Source organism: Lutra lutra, chromosome 1 (genome assembly GCF_902655055.1).
Source record: "Lutra lutra chromosome 1, mLutLut1.2, whole genome shotgun sequence".
Taxonomy (NCBI): Eukaryota; Metazoa; Chordata; class Mammalia; order Carnivora; family Mustelidae; genus Lutra; species Lutra lutra.
In genome coordinates this window covers 86,567,295-86,587,334 of record NC_062278.1, presented here as the reverse complement: position 1 = coordinate 86,587,334, position 20,040 = coordinate 86,567,295, and the positions used below count along the sequence as shown (strand labels likewise).

The window sequence follows — 20,040 nt, the reverse complement described above, 5'->3', positions numbered from 1 at the left end:
GATGTAAATATGCTCATTTTGGAGATTAAAACAACAAAACAAGAGTGGTCCAAAGAAAAACCCAAGTCTAAACTCTAGATCCATGGTCTTTCTACACTACTTTATCTGAAATGGTAAGGTATAAGGACTATTGAGCAGAAAGTTTCCTCAAGTATATTTATATTGAGAATCTTTGTAAATTTTAGAGGGTAGGCCGGGTAATCCTCAATACCAGTTATTATTTGACAAGTGAGCAGAAATTATGGGCTACTATAGTTGACTGTGTAGAAATCTATATATTAGAATAATGGCAAATGAAAGGCCCTTACAAAAGCTCAATCCTTCCCTTTCACATATAAGGGAATAGGCCCAGGACCAGGGGTTATGTGCAAAGTAATCAGATCATCAGTTTATATGTTTGATGGTGAAAACCATGAACACTAACATATACACACACTACTCATGATGTTCTAGGCCTATTCTGAATGTTATGTATGAATTCTCTAACATAATGATTTTATGAGGTACTATCAATGCTCATTTTGAGGAAAATGAGGTCAGTTTAAATACTTTGCTCCAAGTCGTACAATCAGTCTTAAATGGTAGAACCTCTGTTTTCAGCTACTATATTATGTTGAGAAATGAAGAAACTTGGATGTATGTCCTGGCTTTGTCATTAACCCAGGGTGCCAAGACACAGAGAAATACTCAATATGCACTAGATGAGCAAATGTGAAAATCTGTATCCATAACGTATTATATCATAAAAGCTACTGCATTATATATTGCCATTTTAACACTTGAGCATCCTACCTGTAAAAGTTTGTAGTGCAGCATTAGAACACGCCTCTATTCTAAAACAGAATCTACTAAATCTTTAATTAAAAAAAAAAACAAAACATAAAACCCAAGAAAACTTTACAGAGATATACAAAGTTTGTACAGAAGTCTATAACTTATGTATGTAAGCCTTACATATCTAGATGAATTTACTTATATAACATAAGTCAATTCAACTCAATTACTAATTTCTTTTTTTTTTTAATTTTTTTTTTTTAAGATTTTATTTATTTATCAGAGAGAGAGAGAGGGAGAGAGAGCGAGCACAGGCAGACAGAATAGCAGGCAGAGGGAGAAGCAGGCTCCCTGCAGAGCAAGGAGCCCGATGTGGGACTCGATCCCAGGACACCGGGATCATGACCTGAGCCGAAGGCAGCCGCTTAACCAACTGAGCCACCCAGGCGTCCCTCAATTACTAATTTCTACTCAGTTTTGTCAAAGATTGTGAATATAAACAAAGATAGCTAAACTCTGTTTTATAATCTTGTTGGGCAGATAAGATACCAATATGACCACCTCACTCTCATTAATAAGGTGCAAAATAGCCAACGTTTATTATTTCTAGGTACTTTATGTGAGAATATGTACATTTTATTTTCACTAAGATTCACACGATGGTATTTTCTTCCATTCTGAGAAGAGCACTTGGAGACATAACCCATGCAAGATCAGAGATAATAAATGAATGAAGTAGGATTTCAACCAAGAACTGACTCAAGAGCCATGGTTTTAAACTGTTATGCAAGAGTTACAGGACAAAAAAAAAGGTAAGTATCAACCTGTGGTTAGTGTGTTTCCATATTTTTATAGGTATTAACCTATTAAATTATTTTCTTGATAACTTAAAAGAAAAAGACTATCTGACAAAATTAACAAACTTAAAAGAATAACATATAATAACATAGTATTTGACATCACACATTTCTTGCCATCACCATAAATACTCATTTAGTTAACTTTTTTAAAAATGGGAAAGTAGAAAACAAAAAGGGAAAAGAGTCTAGGCTGTTTTTAGAAACATTAGATATTAGAAGTCCAAAATTATTCCAGCAGTTCAGTTATTATTATGCAAAAACATTAAAAAAAAAAAAAAAAAAAAAAAAAAGGAAGTCACCAAAATAAATACCAACTGATAAAGAATCTTACCTCTTTTTCCTTCTGAAGCCCCTGTGTTTCCTGTTTAAGGCTATCCATAACTTCTTTTAATTTGTTTTCTTCTTTCTCTTTTTCCTTCTCTAGAGCACTGTTTCGAGCTGTTGTTTCAGTTATGATCTTTTCACTCTTGGCAGGTATACTTTTAAATTCTTCAACCTAAGATGGTAAAATAAACTTATTGGAGCATATGCCTTTAGACTAATATCATCAATATTTGACTTATTTAAAACTATTTCTCAGGGTCCTCTAAGTCTTTGTGGTTTCCTCTGTAAATCAGACTTGAATTAGTTAGCTTTAGCAAATACTTTAACCATTTATTGCATTTCTGTGCTCTCAGTTTAATAGAAAAGCTAATTCTATGAATTCCTCATTTGTTAAGGAAGAAAATCCTCCCTAGCTGGCCATCAGGTCTTTCTTCCTTCGGCTCCATTTTCAGGCTGTAACTACCCTTTTTCACCAATTAATACACTCAGACTATATGGAATTCCCAGACTGTCCCTCACAAAATATTGCAATTTACCAGAGACTACTTTTATACCCTTGGCCTCCCTGAAATCTTAAAATCTTTCATGATACCCTTCCAAAGTTACCATGTAGGACTAATACCTTATTCCATTAATACCTTTTGGTAATAACCATTTACTGACATAGGACTAAAAGCTAATACTTCTCTAAGTTACAACTGGCTTAGTTGTAATTTAAGGGTTACTCTCAAATCCATGTTTTTGTTTACCCTGATTACCCAGTAGCAGTTCAGTATTTCCCAAAATGATAACCCTCAAACAGTGATTCACCCAAGAGTTATTCTCATGCTGAGCATAAAATATTTTGTAAACAAATTTATTTGGAAAAATACAAATACAACTGATTATTAGGGACTCCTAGGAAACTGCTTCAAACTTCATTGTTTTTAAAGTCTTAGAACAGCTACTCAGCTCCTTGTAGATTTTGAGCTTTCCCTTTTCTTCTTTTCAAGAGGGAACTATTACTCTGATTTTCTCAACTTGATTTTTGTTGGAGGCAGGTAATATTTTTAGAAGTCCAAAATATATAACAAAAACATCTCTTTAAACCATTACCCTAAGAAAAAACTATTTTGTGACCAAACAGAACTGCTATTTTGGTAACTATTTCCCTAATAGTGTATGCCACAGAAAAATAAGCTCTAAAACTCAAAGCCAATGAATGCTATGATTTACTTTTAGAGAAAAAAAATCCTGAAACAGTTATTATTCAGAATCCCAACTCATTTTCTTAAAAATAAGGACTGGTACATCTATGAAAAATATTGAAAATTAGATCTGATATTCAGATTCCTTGAAAACCTACCTTTTCTTTGTCTTTCTGAAGTTGTTTCTCCAGTTTCTTGGCTTTACTTGAAGCATGTTTTAATTTTTCCTGAACTTGAACATCTTCCAAATCCAGCTGTGTAAATTTTTCTTTGTTTTCTTCAATAAATTTTGTTATTTTATTCAGTTTCCTAGCAAGGAAAGAGAATTAAGTCACTATTTTGGATATTCATTTAAAGCCATGTTATATGCTTTGCTGGGACACTGCTACTGTAAACATGTCCAGACTCATACGAGGTGGAAGATTCTACAGCAATCCATTTTCAAACTGCACTTCCCACTAAATTTGAGGGAGCCATTAAGATGTGATTATGAGAGCTGCTTTGCCCTTCTAAGCTAGATAGGAAATACACTTTCCAGTGACTATAACGTCAAGGTATAGAAAGAGTTAACCATAAACTTAAGTGAAGTTCATTTTATTTTATTATTATTATTTTTAAAGCTTTTATTTATTTATTTGTCAGAGAGAGAGAGGGAGAGAGAGCAAGCACAGGCAGACAGAATGGCAGGCAGAGGCAGAGGGAGAAGCAGGCTCCCTGCCGAGCAAGGAGCCCAATGCTGGACTCGATCCCAGGACGCTGGGATCATGACCTGAGCCGAAGGCAGTGGCTTAACCAACTGAGCCACCCAGGCGTCCCGTGAAGTTCATTTTAAAGGAAAAAAAAAAAATCACATGGATAAGAGATACTGGTGTTACCAGATACCGACAGAGAAAGATCATGATAAAACTTAAAAAAAAAAAATCTATCTACAGTAACCTAATTCTACCTCAACTAGATTAGTGGACTGTTTATTCTTCAGACAACTAACGTGTCAGATGAAATGCTTGTTTTTGCTGTGATGGTTTGAGTTGTGTTCTGCCACTAGGGGGCAGCATCCTCTGCTATTTTAATACCAGTGTTGGACATTCAATTTGTAATAATCAATTGGATGCAGGGCAATTACGTTTATTTTCTGTTTGGAAAAGGAAACCATTTTATATGCTGGCAAAAGCATTACACTTATGTGCTGGCAGTAAGATTATGTATGAACACACACTTAAAAACAAGAATTCAGCCCAAATACTTTTAACATTTTCCAAAAGATTATTACTTCTCTACATCTTTTACAGCTTTATTCTTAGCTTTCATTTCATTTGACAGTATACTGCTCTTCTCATTAATTTCTCTGGTATCTTCATGAATTTTTTCCTTTTGAGTTTCCATTTCAGCAATTCGTTTTTGCAGATCGTAACTGGAAAGAAAAAAAAAAATCAGAGAACCTAAAATGCCATTTCTAAAATTGTGTAACTACTTCTGATAAAACCAGTTGTTTTTAAAGTATTTTTTTTTTTTTTTAAAGATTTTATTTGAAGGAGAGAGAGAGAGAGAGAAAAAATGAGCAGGGGGGAGGGGAAGACTCCCTACTGAGCAGGGAGCCTAACATGGGCCTCCATCCCAGGACCCTGAGATCAGGACATGAGCTGAAGGCAGACATTATCTGACTGAGCCACCCAAGCACCCTGTGTCTAAAGTATTCTTAGCTGCAGTCAATTTACCATTACTTAGGGCTAGGGGAGGGGGAGAGACAGGGAGCACTGGAGGATAGACCTGAGGGGTCAAAGCTAGAATTAAGGACAAAATAGGTTCCATAGAGACACAATTAGGCTGGCTATTACATGAAATATATTATATAATATTATATTATAATATATATATTATATATATTATTATGAATTATAGAGAATACATATGTAGAATTATTAAGTATGTTAGCAAACACTGGTGAACCCATCTCCCAAGTAAAAGTAGGATTCTTAAAAGTCAACTTTGAGGACTTCAGGGAAAGGTAGGACAGTAGGAAGGTCCTAAGTTCACCTCATCCCAAGGATACAATAGCTAACACCCACATCAGTTTAAACCCAGAAAATGAAGACTGGCAGAACACTCTCCAGAGCTACATGTAAAGAGGCCAGCCACACTGAAAATAGTAGGAAAGGCGGAGACAGGCTTGGGACTACAGAGACCCAAAGCACTGTTCTTGGGAGGGAGGGGTGCCATGAGCATAAAAAAAGGGAGGGAAACAGACAAATCAAGAATCCCAGGCATGGGGAAGAGGAATCCCTGTAACATTTGGCTTTGAAAACTAGGGGGGCCAAATTATGAAGTTCTGATAATCAGTGGGGTGTCACATCTTAACTTCAAATATCAGCAGGCAGAGAGGAGGGGTGACAGGATACGGAAACCTGACCCTTAAAGAGACCGCACAAAAAGCCTGATGGAGACAGAGCATAGAAGGAGCAGTTTGAAAACTGGGGTTTATGTGAAAGAAATTTATTTACTAATCTCAGAGCAAGTGCTGGAATGGAAGGGCAGACAGCTTTAGAAGACTCTTCCAGAAACAAAGGAGCTAGCAGGAGCCATTTCCTTCCTCTATTACCCAGCCTAGATACGCTGATAGCTGCATGAACAAGGGCAATGCCAATACTCTCCACTTACCTTGCTAAGAGCTTGCACCCTCCCCCAATTCTCCTGAAATCCTGCCCCCTCTAATAAAATGCCCTTGGCCAGAGCCCACCCAAAGTGGTGCCATAAGCCTGGCAATGTGCAAGCAGCACAGACAGGAACCAGAACTGCTCCAAAGCGACACCTGCCCTGGGGAGAGGGGAAGACCGACTAAACCCCAGCAGTGGGCTGGAGTAGACACTTGGTCTGGCTGCAGACCCTGCTTACCAATGGAAGCTTCTCAAGGGAAAACAGGGTAAGTGTCCTGTAGTTCGGCGCTATTGTATCTCTGGCAAATGCCTAGTCTGATTAAACTCAAGCTCAAAGTGGCCCCAGACTAGCTCACTAACAAGAGAGGGAACAAACTTGCCCAAAAGGCAGAGAGACTATTGCAGACAACACTGAAGGCAAATGTAGCTTAGCCACATCAGTGGGGCACATGCAACACACACATAACAGATATCCTTGCAGTGGCAAGTTCTGGTGAACAGAAAACACTGCAATGCAGGACACTATAGCACCTCTTCATGAAGCCACTACTTTCAAGAGCAGGAGACTGACTTTCCTAACACACAGAAAACCAGAGTTGGACAAAATGAGAAAACACAGAAATATGTCCCAAATGAAAGAACAGGACAAAAATCACAAGAGACCTAACAAAATAGTGATAAGCAATATGCCTGATAGATAAAGTAATGGTCATAAAGATCCTAACTGGACTTATGAGTGGAGGACCTCATTGAGACACTCAACAAAGAAACAAAAAACATAGAAAACCACCAACCAGAGATGAACTCAACAACTCATATTAAAAATACACTAGAAGGAATAAATAGAACAGAAGAAAACAGAAGAATGGATCAGTGACCTGGAGGACAGGGTAATGGAAAGCAATCAAGTTGAAAAGGAGAAAAAAATAAAAATGCGAAGTGGGAACTCAGCAACACCATCAAGCATAATAACATTCACATTACAGGGATCTCAGGAGAAGAAAGAAATGGGGGCAGAAATTTTATCTGAAGAAATAATGCTGAAAACCTCCCAAATATGGGGAAAGAAAGTAAAAAATAGAATCACTATATGATTCAGTTATTCCACTATTAGAATTTATCCAAAGTATATGAAAACACTAATTTGAAAAGAAATAGGCACCCCTATGTTTACTGCAGCATTTACAATAGCCAGACTATGAAAATAGCCCAAATGTCCATCAAAAGATGAACGGATAAAGAAGATGTGGTACAGGATGCCTGGGTGGTACAGTTGGTTAAACGTCTGCCTTGGGATCAGGTCATAAACCTAGGGTCCTGGGATTGAGACTGTGCTGGGCTCCCTGCGGTGGAGGGGAAGGAAGGGGAAGTCTGTTTCTCCCTCTCCCTCTGCCCCCCTGCACATACTCTCTCTCAAACTCTTAAAAAAAAAAAAAAAAGATGTGGTATATAAACACAACCATAAGAAAAGAATGAAATCTTAACATCTGTAACATGAATGGATCTAGAGAGTATAATATTAAGTGAAATAAGTCAGAGAAAGACAAATACCATGATTTCACGAGTATGTGGAATTCAAAAAATAAAACAAAAGGAACAAAGAACGAAAGACAAACCAAGAAAAGAGATTCTTAACTACAGAGAACAAACTGATGGTTACCCAGAGGGAAGGTAGGTGACAGGATGAGCCAAAGAGGCTAAGGGGGTTAAAAGTATTTTAAAATATTTTATAGTATTTTCTTACTATAACTTATGAGTTCTAAATGTAAAATTGTTGAATCACTACAGTGTATACCTGAAACTAATATATAATAATATTAGAATTAAAATGAAATAAAAATAATCAACTTTAATAATATGGCAAAAGACCCTAATTTAATGAATTACATAAAAGTTCTTAGGATTTTTTTCCTATCTTTTTCTCTACTATAGGAAAGACAGAGCTTAATATTAGAAATAAGAACTGATAAATTAATGTACTTACATGTAATACTGACAGACATGGTTCTTTTTTCTAAATATTTCATTTTCCAAGGTAAGAAATTCAATGGCAATGTTTTTCTCTCCTTCTAAGGCATCCTTTTCCTTTTCCACCAGCTTAACTCTGTTTAACTATAAAAATTTAATGTGTACAGATTATTCAAGTATGCTTTATATGTATAGCTTCAGTTTCAAATATACCCACATTGGACAAAAACATCAACTATATTAATAAAACACTAAATTTTAGATTTCTTATTGGCATTTAAATGAGCAATCTAAAACAGTAGATTTCTTCAATAATTCTAACTTTAGTATTTGACTCAACAAAATCTGTTCAATAAACAGTCTGATTTGCAAGAAAAGTCTACAGAAGACTCACCTTCTCTCCTCTGTGTTCATTTAATATTTCAACTCGCCGACACAAGATTTTAATAGGCTCATTTAGCCGTCCGCAACCAATGATATCTTCTAAGTATTCAAGCATACCCTCATCATGTTCAGTCTGGCCTTTTGGTTTCATCATAGCAATTTGTTCAACTTCACCCTTAAAAAAAAAAATTGTATTACACACTTACTGTGTATGTTTAGCCACATCATCTTAAGTGAGGTTCAGAAACAATCAAACCCAACAGTAACCAACAACTAAATGATGTCAATCAGTAGTTTAATGAGATTTAATAAGATATAAATAAAAATGTTTTCTCCACTGGTGTTAGGAGTTTTCACTTTCATAGGTGGTAATATATATTTGTACTCCCTTACACAAACTCTTACAAAATTACAATATACAGTCACATACACGTATTAGAGCCAAAGAAAGATTCCCTATCTAAAAAGTTCATTCAATAAAAAAATAAATAAAAGTATTAACTTTTCTTTGAAGCAAAACTCAGCAAGAAATTCACATAACCTACAATTACTTTGGCAACATTATCAATTGTTAATAACATAATTAGAGCTCTTGTCCTGAAACAATGAATTTTTCAAAAAGATCCTTCATAGCGCAACTGTAGTAGGAATCCTGTCCCAAGATGGTACATTATTAAACTTTCTCTATAAACCTGGTGTTCTGAGTTCCTCAACAAGCGCTAGACTTTATAAGGACATCTCAAACTTAATGCCCTAACTTCCTAAAATCAAGACCATTAAAGAAAAAAGAAAATTACCTACTTACTATAAGATATCCAAATGACCGAAAACTAAAGGTCATGGTACATATGAATTTGGAAAACTTAATTGCAATCATTAATATAGCCACTTTAAAGTATAATTAAAATTCTTAGATTAGCATTATTTGTATTTATGTAATTTAATTACAAAGGAAAAAAGAAGAAAAATGCACAATCAGTAACCTTCAAGGCTGATTGCCAGGCAGCCATTTAGTTTCATGGTGGAGAAAATTTTGTCTAAACATGCTGAGGCAAAATGCTGCTGCTTTACTTCACAGCACAAGCCTGCTTGTGCTATTACAACAGAAGATGAGGCAAGTAGAAAAAATATATACTACAACTTTATTTCAGCAAAATAACAAGGGTGAAAAAAATCAAGAAGAAATACCCATAAAAAGCATACCACTTCCTCAATTTAAATATTCAAAGTATTATTAATAAATCTCAAAAATCTGGGGTAAATCTTGCCAATGTAATGACAAAGTCGTATTTACTAAAAGCTCCCACATAAAAATAAGAAAAAAAAAAAAAAACCCCAAAAAACAAAACAAAACAAAAACACAAAAAAGCAACTTGGGGCACTTGGCTGGCTTCGTCTGTAGAGCATGCCACTCTCAATCTCAGGGCTGTGAGTTCAAGCCCCACGTTGGGCATGGAGTCTACTTAAAAACAAAGAAAACAAACAACGAATACCAAAAAAAAAAAAAAACCCCACAAACTTAAAAACAGTTCATTTTAAATCTAATCATTGAAAAACGTAACTTTTAACGTTTTTGTACACTATCACCTTTCTATAGTTTAACACAACAGAACATTATTATCAAACACAAAGTAAAATGTTATCCAGAGAGCTTGTTATTTTTTTTATTTCTCTGTAACCTTCAGTAATGTATAGTGTTTTAACTAAGTGTTTAAAGTATGTAGATATTTATAAAAAAACCTTTTATTCTGCTTTCAATCATCAGGTCCTTCCATATGTTTGCAGTATTAGCTTTAAGTTTTAGGATTAAACCTGGAATAACATCCAAAGTTTGGGATTACAACAGGCAAACGTCAGCCCTTGAAGAAGCAGAGACTCTTATTCAAAGTTTTTAAGGAGGCAGGTTTTATCAACAGCAACACTACTGACATTTTGGGCTGGATATTCTTTGTTGTGGGGAGTTTTGCTAGGCATTACAGGATGATTTGTAGTATCTCTGACCTCTCTACACACTAGATGCCAGTAGCATACCGACCCACCCTCAGCTGTAACAACCCACAGTGTCTCCAGACAATGCTCAATATCCCGAGGATGGGGATGTAAAACTACACCCAGCTGAGAATCACTAATTTGAGATCGTACTCTTTTTGGGTTTATAATACAAACAAAAAATATCTGACATCTGATAATATATTGCCTAATTCAATTTGAGTATCTGAACACCTGTTTTAAGATGACTGAAAAACTAGGCCAAGAGAACTTAAATCTTAGACAAAGGGGCAAATGGTATTACTCGAGTAGCTACTTTTCGGATAGCCAGAAGTTAGGACTCAGTGTAGCAGTTTACACGGACAAAAATATTCCTAAAGGCATTATACTTTTCCTGGCCAAAATTACTCAAGAGATGGAATAATGCTATTAGGAGACTGCCTAACTTTGAGTAGAACATAGTGTTAGCTTCTTTTGGGTTACTTGTTCTTCCCTCCCCAGTTAAAATGATGGCTATATAGCTATGATTTTTTTATTCTAATAAGGCTGCAGTCTGTTGAAAATAAAAATGCTAAAGTTAAGACAAGGACATTTATGAATCAAAATGGTTCCATTACAAGTGCCACAAAACATTCAGTTTTAAATTGTTACATGGCACTCTTTTTTTCCCAGCTAGTTATTATTAGATTAGTACTACTGATTCAACAGACTACTAGAACATTTAGGCCTCCCACCTGTCATTTGACTTATTAGAACTACTGTGCTACTCCAGTGAAAACCAGGGACCTTTCTTATGGCTCTGTTCCTTGATGTCCTTTGCCTGCCTTACCACTTGCTACTATTTGCTTTCTTCTTTTTCCATTTTACATCATTTCATATATACTGTGAGTTCACAATCTGTGCCTGGAAAACCATTCCCCACCCCCACTGCTGAAAACATACCTATCCCATGTGAAATTATACAATATAGTTTTAACTTAGGGCATAAGTTATATGCCCATACATTTCAGAAATGATTTTAAAGCATCAAACTAAATTTAAAGTCACCCATCCATATCAAGGCCCTAACTCACAAATAATGACAGCATGAAAACCTAAAAAAATTTCAAGTTGCTCTCATATTAGCATCTGAAGCCAGACAAGTCCTACAGGCCTCCAGGTATCTCTAGCTTCTATACCTGCAGTAGACGGAGTAAGATTTCAAGCCTTTTTTTTTTTTTCTGTTCTTTACTACAAACTTTATTTAAATTATATCAGAGACATTAAGCAACTATGTAAAATACCAACTATGGTTTTTAAGAGTAACACAGAAATTGCAAACATATTTCAAAAAAATACTTATAATAACCAAGGGCTTAAAACTTAACTCACTAAAGTAGGTGGCAAATCAGGATATTGTGATTCAGTTGCACCATTTTTGATAATCTATTTTATAGAAATACAGTTTAAAAATCTAAGAAATAGGTATGATGTTCTTTATTCTTAATTCATATAGAATCCAAATTTTAGCAAGTATGAACCACAAGAAACTCAAGTCCAGAGCTATATTAAAACTTTTTTTCCTAAAAAGGCTTGAAGGATTCTTATGATAAATATGGATGTTTGCATCAAAATTAAATGGCCCCGATTTACTGGGCTCTAAAATTTTTAAAGATTTTATTTGAGAGATCATAAGCGCCCACACACTGGAGCACAGGGAAGAGGCACAGGGGGAGGGAGAGGGACAAGCACAATCCCTGCTGAGCACAGAGCTAGATGCAAGGCTGAAGCTCTCCATCTTGAGATCATGACCTGAGGAGAAACCAAGAGTGAAAAGCTCAACCAACTGAGCCACCCAGACACTCCTGGGCTTTGAATTTTTATATTGTCTTGATAACCTTTTTATTTTCTCTACTTTCCCCTGTACCATAAATTATTGTCCTTTATATTCTACTAGTAAATTTTTATTCTAATTTGCTCTTTGTCAGCGTCAGAGGACAACAGACCAAATCACCAAGGTTAGTATCGGCCTAAAATACATACATAAATAGAAAGGATAATGCTTTAGTAGGTAGACAGCTTGATGTCTATTCTGGATGCTTAGGAGTAGCTTCTTTCACAGCTGAGGATGTTGTATCAGATACTTTTGGGTAACTGATAAAGCTAAAAAACTCTTTTGAAATAGCACAGACTAATTTCTACAGCTAAGACTATAACCAAAATAGTTTGTATGACATGCCAGGCTTGCGAAAAATAAACTGGAAAGAAAAAGGAACAAGAGATAAACTGGATTAACAAAGGTCTGAGTTACTATTTCCAAATTACTACACAATAAGAAAAAAATCTTGGTTCTTATTTAAAGTTCTAATTCAGATTTTATAATAATGAAGACAAGAAGTATAGGAAATTGAAAACTTTGACAAAACTAAAATTGCCTTAATAGTTGTAGCTTTTAGGAGTTTACAAAACTGTTCCTGAGACAGCAATCATTAGTGTAACTTTGAACTGCCATAAAAGCATTAAGGTTACCATTCTTTTAACTTTGGAACAAATGTTCTAAAACCAAATGAATCTCATTTGTAAGTCATAGTTACCACGAAATGCTATGGAGACCTAACAAAACCCTACTTATTTGCACCAACAGTTATTACAACGGGACAAAGGCTTTGAAATTAAGGTAAATATAAATGGGGACATGTACAAACATGAGAAGTATAATGGCCAATTATAATCTAACACTTTTTGAAGGCATGTGTGCATCCAAGGACAAGAAACAGGGCTTAACCATTTCTGTATCTTTTATATCATTTTCCTACATAGCCTCATCATGTACTCATTTGAATCAACTGATGCAATTTAAAATGGATTCAAATACTAGAAATGCCTACTTCAAAAAACTACTAAATCAATATAAACACTGCAAAAAAAAATTTTTTTTTTTACTGTTATGGACTTCTAAAATTTAATGGTGTTTAATCTTAAAAATCAATATTCACTTTACCTAATTCAGATTACTTAGCAAGATCACTGGCCAGTCTATATGTTTTATTCAAACTAAGCACTTATGTTTTGATATTATGCTGTCTCCAAGTTCCCAGCCTCCCAAATCACATTAAAAGAAATCTTCAATGGGAGAGAAGATAATTAAAAAAGCCATAGTTTTTACTTACCTTCAACTGCTTTAAAGTTACTGCAGGAGTCTAAACTTTTGAAAAGGAATTAAACATCCATAGAAACCACTGTCACTCTCCCTCAAACTTTTAAATAGGGCATCATTAGTTCTACCTAGTCCAATCTCTATTTCTTCTTCCTAACAAGTGAATTCCTAAGGTTCCTACCTGTCAACTTAATCAAATGGAAAATCACTTAGGAAGTTTACCTTGATATTAAAAATGTTTTAAATAATTTGTTAAAAGGACACAAAAAGGTTGTGATTATAGGAGGACAAATGGCATAAGCTTAGGTACTTCAGAAGTACATGTTTAACGAAATTGACAGTTAAAAAATTACTGTTATTTACTTCTTTGGGAAGTTATGACTTTATTTAGCTTCCTTTATTATGGAATTATATAGAGAGGATGCACCAAAGGAAAAAAAATTACCCTTACAGGGGTTAAAATGCAGTCCACTTTATTTTGAGGAATCTTGGCACAGATGTAAAATTTTAACCAATTATCCCAGGATGACAGTAAACAGCAAATAATAAACAAAAAATAAACATGAGAAGAGGTTCCTACAAAATGGTATTATAAAATATAGTATTATAGAGTGAAATAACTTATAATCCATAATTAACCAAACCAAATCCTAGAATATGAAAGTCCATATAACAGTTAAATTTGATTAAAGACACACATACATACACAAATACACACAGCTTTATTTTCATATTTATGTAAATATGAATTCTGTTAAGAAATATATCTGCAGCTGATTTCCCCCAATATTCATTTTTAAGTAAGTCTGGGTTACAGAAGTATTACAAATGTACCATGCCTGGTTAACAAAAGATAGTAACAGAAGTCATTCTAGAACAATGGGAACTGACTGAGAACACTCAGACATCCTAATGAAATTTTCAGTACCAAATCAAAATTCCCAACTTAGTTTAAAATCAGTAGCATAAGACATTAAAGAATACCAGCAGCTATTTTACATCACAATATAGTTTTAATAATTATGCTCTTGGGAGGGTCTGGATAGAACACAGGAAAAGAAAGGCGCTTCAAATCAAAAAGGAATTAATATATCTGACAAAGCCATGTTTTACACTAATAACTTTCTGAAGGCAAGACAAAAGAAATTAGTTAATTTTCTTACCAAGCAAGGCTAGTAAAACATATCTTTACTCAGAGAACACAGGGTTTCTAATAAAATTCAACTTAACACCAGGTATTAGTTTTATACCCCTCTAAAAAGACTTTTAAGAGTCTTTTATGATACTTCAGAATGACATAGGAGTTATTTTCTTGTCTTCCAATATACAGTAGTTCAAGTAGGCCATTCTAACCAAAACAAAAACCAGCTTGGTAAGCTTTTAGTTAACCATGCCAAGGTTAAAAAAAATAATAATAATAAAATTAGTAAGGCACTGAAGTAAAATAGTCAAACACCAAGTGTACAGAGTTCATTTTTGTGCTATTTAAAATTAGTACAGATAAGAATAAGAACAAAAGTAAAGGACTATTAAAAGATAATGAATCTCATTTAAAATATTGTCTTAAAGGAAAATACAAACAATAACAATAGCTGTTATATCCCTGTCACGCTAAAGCAGCACAATAATATTGGTGTTTAATATTTATTTCACTACGCCAATATTTACGTGCTGCTAGAGCGGAACAAGTATGTCAGTCCATCCAAACATAAAACAAGCATCTTATGGTGAAAATAGTTTTGAATGAATTTCCTTAAATTTCTAGAGCAGCAAATAATGATTCGCATCTTGACTGTAGTATGTAAACCATGATGTGCTGCTACAGTACTTTAAGGCCTCAATAATACTGGATTCATCCAACAGGGGGACACCCCTCTAAACTTTATTGAGGGGAAAAAAAAAAAGAAAGAAAGAAAGAAAGAAGAGAATCTCTTAAGTCTTTAATAAACTTACCTGCAAGATTAAAAATCTATTATGGTCCAGGTCAATTCCATGGCTTCGAAGAAGATTTCCAACATCCTTAAATGTTGTCTTTTTCCCACTTATGTGATAGACAGAAGTATTATCTCTGTAGGCAGTTCTGGATACATAGAAGTTACTGTTAGGAATGACTTCATAATCATCCCCTTCCTGTTTTGCATAAAAACAAAACCAGAAAACAATTGTTGGTATTAGGTCACAGGTCTGCACCAAATTTCATTCTCTTCATATTCAAACCAATTCTATGGATTAAAAACTTCAACATGCATATAAGCTGGCAATAGTTCTAAGACATAACCCTCTGAGCAAAGAATAGTCTCCAAGTTTTGATCTCTTACTCGTATATCACAAAAAGCAAAAAGCCAAACAAACAGAAATAAAACAAAAAACCCACCTCCAAACAAGTCAAAATATATTTGACTGAGAAAAAGGGCAACTGAAGTGGGACAAGAATCTCACATCTGAAACAAACTCACCTAAATTATCAAGCCATGTTGATAGATTAAATTACTAGTCCCATTTTTAAAAAGCTGCAAGAAATGATCCAAGGAAAGGAAGGTAATAATGGCATAACATGGCTTAATTCCCCTGCTTTTTGGTAAACAATATTCTATTAATGAAAGGTATAAAGAACTGCAAAGAATTCACTACATTCCCCCAATTTCTAGAAAAGTCAAACAAATTTTTAAAAATGAAGTATAAATCTACTTTAATATTAAAAAGTTGCTCTCCCTTAAATGCTTTCCCATTCTGAAATTATGGCTTTTAAAATTTACACAAATCAAACGTAATTATAATAAGCAAAGAAATCAAACCTGATTTACTGGCAATCATTTTCTAACCTAAATTGTACAAAAGAAAAGCACTAAGAAACAAAATAGATGCCATCATGTAAATTTTATTAAAGTCCGTTATATAAAAAAAATCTAAAAAACAAAACTTAGAAGCCAAGTCACATCCTCGCTTCACTATGAAGTTTTCTATACTTTTAGGTTCCAACCGGTCAGTTTTAAGCCATGAATTTCCAACGTTAGCTATTCAACAGACAAGAAAAAAACCGAGTACTAGCAGAACCATGTAAATAAGCTAAATATTTTACCTAAAATTGTTTTTCTAGAAAACATATTAAGTTTGCCTTTTCCCTGTTTTAAAAGGGTGCGTTTATTTATAAAGGATAGTTTAAACTGAAGCAGAGTTTTTTCATATTACAGACAACTAATAACATTAATGTGAATTAAAGTAATGGAGATGGTAAAATTAGGCATCTGTAACATTTTTCAAATTTAAGAAATTTATCTGAAAGCAATAAAAACTTTAAAAATGAACCAAAAATTTATAGTGAAAGAATGCCTCGATGGCACTCAGGATTATACTCAATGTTTTATTCTAAAAAGGTAAGTACTACGATGAGCTACTTATAATTCACTCCCCTGGCTAAAAGTTTTAATATTTTAAGTGTAACAGCTGCCACCACCACTACTCAAAAAGAAAATATGGTCTGGAGGTAATGAAATCAGATATGGGGGGTAATAAAATAATTATCTGTTCTGCTTTAAACATACGTTGATTTTTAAAAAGCCAATTTAAGCCAAAAATAATAAATGCACAATATGGAAATCTTATGTTCCGTACTTGAAATTGCAAATAATACTCCAAAGTCCCTTACCTTATCAATTATCTTCTGAAAATGAACCTCTACAGTACAACTCTGAATGTCCTTGTGTTCATCAGAATTGTGTATTAGTACTGAAAGTTTTTTAGATCTTATTTTTTGTGCTCGATAGCCAAACACAAAAAGCATAGAATCAATAACATTGGATTTGCCACTGCCATTTGGCCCAATAATACAGGAAAAGCGCTGCATAAAAAGAACAGAAAAAAAAATTAAAGTTAAAAAGGTCATACCATACAACTGATTTTAATTTAAACTGCTTGCCTTTTTTACTTGCAGCAAAACTTAAGTATTTAAAAGGTTTCATTTCAACTTGTTTTCTTACATCATGTTCTCCTTTATCACAAGCTTCAACACTTTTAATAAGACCATATTCTCATTCTAACTCACTTTTTACAAAATTTATTCTAATAGAGAAAATACTTCCTTCAAACAAAAAACTCACCAATTCTATTCTGTGAGGGGAAACTTAACAGCTAAAGTCGTACCAAAGATAACCAGTATAAACAAAAATTATTTTCAGTTGTTAAAAACACAGGAAACATACCATGTGTTATCAATCAGGATGAACATGATAAAATTGATTTATTTATCTTGTAATGAAAACACATGACCCTATAATAGTTACTTAAAACAGTCAAATACCTTATGAAAAGGTCCCAGAATTTTTTCCCCAGCATAGGATTTGAAGTTCTGGTTTACAATATGAGTTATCATAAGCCGAGGAGCTCCAGCTTCATTGGCCATTGCTGGAGGCGGGGGAGGAGGGATGCTATTCAAAATTTCTTCTAAACTTCTATTATCAATTTCCTCACTTGGTGTCTCTAGGTCAGTCAAAGGAAAGGGAAAGCAAGGGGGGAAAAGCCTATATTAGTGCAATTAGTTCGGAGAACTACTGCTTGCTAATTTTTGGAGAAATGTTATTTATGAAACCTAGGAATCTGTATTTTCCACTTCAATGTATTATCCTAAATTCAGGAGAAATGAAAATCTTTCAGCTTGGTTTTATAAAGAAAGAAATTCTTAAAAGAAATAACCATCAGAAATAACCTACAAAAATACATCTCTTAGAAGTCAAAATGCTACAACATAAAGCAGGTCTGGGAAAACCAGAACAACGTGATTCTCTTCCTCACCTAAACAGGTGGTTAAATCCTAAGGCTCTATTCCCCTTATCTCTGAGTACCGGGAACCTTAACTTTGCACACTCAAGAGCTCCAGCGACCCTGTCACAGGGGCTTTCTAATGTCACCCAATTCCCGTACTCACAAAAGCTACAGTAGTTTCGAGTAAATTATTCTCTTTAAACGCAATTTAAGACCAGGGAAGTTAAGTTATGGCCAAGCAACTTTTAAGATGCAATCATGTTAATTCTGTCCTAAAAAACTGTATACTAGCTATTGGCTTACCATACCGACTTTCGTGGAAATACAAGGCCACAAATTATAACTGTAGCCACGTACTTGCCCCAATCCCCTCCAGCACCGTTACATCGAAATTGCACGAAGACTCTGATCTCTGAAAATTGCCAAGTCGTTTTCTTGAGCTGCTCTATGGGACCGACACGCGACCTACAAACATCAACTCCGCAACCCCTCACCTCCGCGCCTCCAAACACCAGTCAGTCCCGGGTTAGGCGCGGACCCACTCTGGTCTCCCAGCACGTTTTCCAAGGGAGTCGCGGTGGGGTACTCACCTGCGGTAGCAGGGGCCGGGCTGTCCGCGCGGCCGGGCGGGGGTTCCGGCTCCGCGTCGCTGCTGGTGCCGTCCGGGGACTGAGGCGGCTCTTCCCTTCTGCGCCGGGCGGTGGAAGGTTGGGTGCCTTTGCGGGGCATGGTCGCTGGGGCCGGAGGAGAGCCAGGGGCAAGTCAGCCCGCCGAGCCGCAGGACAGTACCGGTACATTCCCCGCTGGAGCCCGCGTCGGACGGGTTCAGCCCCCACCCCGTCCCACTCAGGGGAAAAACTCTGCCCGTTTCCGAGAGCCCAGTTTAAAATACGCCGCTCGACGCCAGCGGGTGCTCGGTAAAGAAGGCACGAAAAACCCAAGTGCCCAAAAGGCGGGATTCATTTTAAGTCCGAAGCGAGTGGGAAAACCTAGACGTGCCTGGTTGTCAAGCAAGGATAGAACTGCCTAAGTTCTTTTTATTTTCTTAATGCCTCCTACTCCCGTCCCCCCACAGGTGTAAGAATCTTATCCTTTAACTTTCTAACGAAATAATTCCTATACGCGGGCATTTACTGACATTCCCACGCTGCGGGGGTTAGAGAAGCAAGCGCACAGACTCTGCGAGAAGAGTTCTACTAGCTTCAGGTTCGGGGGGACTATCAACTCTTCCTAGATGTAGCTAATAAGACTAACGGGCGACTCGCCGTCTACTTTCCCCGCCATTTAGCTCTCGGCGCCGTTGACGGCCCGGGGCTTCCAGGTCTCCTTAACACCGTCCGACCCGGAAAGGCGGCAGGAGACTGGGGTCGAGACTGATTTGTCTCGACTTCCAAATCAGACATAAGCAGCGCCTGCTCCAGCTCAGTCATCTTGGGGTGGCGGGGTCTGTCCCTCCGGGGCCCGTTGCGGAATCTCGTTGGACAATAAACTACAAAAGGTCACCACTAAGGGTTCAGACCCGGTGATTAGTCCCTTGAGAGAAGAGAGAAGGTCAGGGGGCCGGGGCAGGGGAGACGCCCTTTCCCCGACAGAGACCAGGATTTCTGAGAAAAGATCCGTGAGGCTTAGAGTCTGCGTCCCCGCACCCCCGCCGAGAGACGCTTAAGTAGCTCAGAGAAGTGGCGCCCGCGAGAAGCGCGCGGGAGTCCCGACTGCCGGGAGGCGGCCGAGGGGGGAGGGGTGACAGCGAAAGAAATCTCCCGGCGGCAGCCTCAGCCCAGAGCGGACTTCGGCTGTTCCAGCTCAAGGCCTCTACTTTCCAGGCGCCCGCAGACGGGGCAGGAAGTAAGAGTGTGACAACCTGATCAGGAAAAGAAGTACTTTACCTGCGGGGTAGTCCACGCACACCGAAGCTGAAAACCGTTGTATAGCACCCCCGCTTCTACCGGTGTTTCGGCTCCGGGTCCTTCACTCGAAAATGGCGCCTAAAATACAAACTCGAACGGAAA

At 36.4% G+C, this 20,040-nt stretch overlaps 1 protein-coding gene across 3 annotated transcripts in view; it reads right to left on the bottom strand.

Annotated features, from left to right (window-relative positions):
* The window catches only part of SMC4 (structural maintenance of chromosomes 4), a 40,750-nt gene that overhangs the window by 20,602 nt on the left and 108 nt on the right, over positions 1-20,040 (bottom strand). Inside the window, exons 1-10 of one of the 3 annotated variants that reach the window (XM_047729030.1) lie at positions 19,918-20,035; positions 18,622-18,765; positions 17,571-17,749; positions 16,920-17,111; positions 15,227-15,403; positions 8,159-8,323; positions 7,781-7,908; positions 4,416-4,556; positions 3,304-3,454; positions 1,966-2,130 (exon numbers count right to left, since the gene is read on the bottom strand). In XM_047729030.1, coding sequence (XP_047584986.1) covers positions 1,966-2,130; positions 3,304-3,454; positions 4,416-4,556; positions 7,781-7,908; positions 8,159-8,323; positions 15,227-15,403; positions 16,920-17,111; positions 17,571-17,749; positions 18,622-18,760 — 1,437 coding nt within the window. In that variant the 5' untranslated portion in view covers positions 18,761-18,765; positions 19,918-20,035. Of the gene's footprint in view, positions 1-1,965; positions 2,131-3,303; positions 3,455-4,415; positions 4,557-7,780; positions 7,909-8,158; positions 8,324-15,226; positions 15,404-16,919; positions 17,112-17,570; positions 17,750-18,621; positions 18,766-19,917; positions 20,036-20,040 lie in introns of those variants that run through there. The other 2 variants (XM_047729039.1, XM_047729050.1) reach the window with 2 other exon arrangements.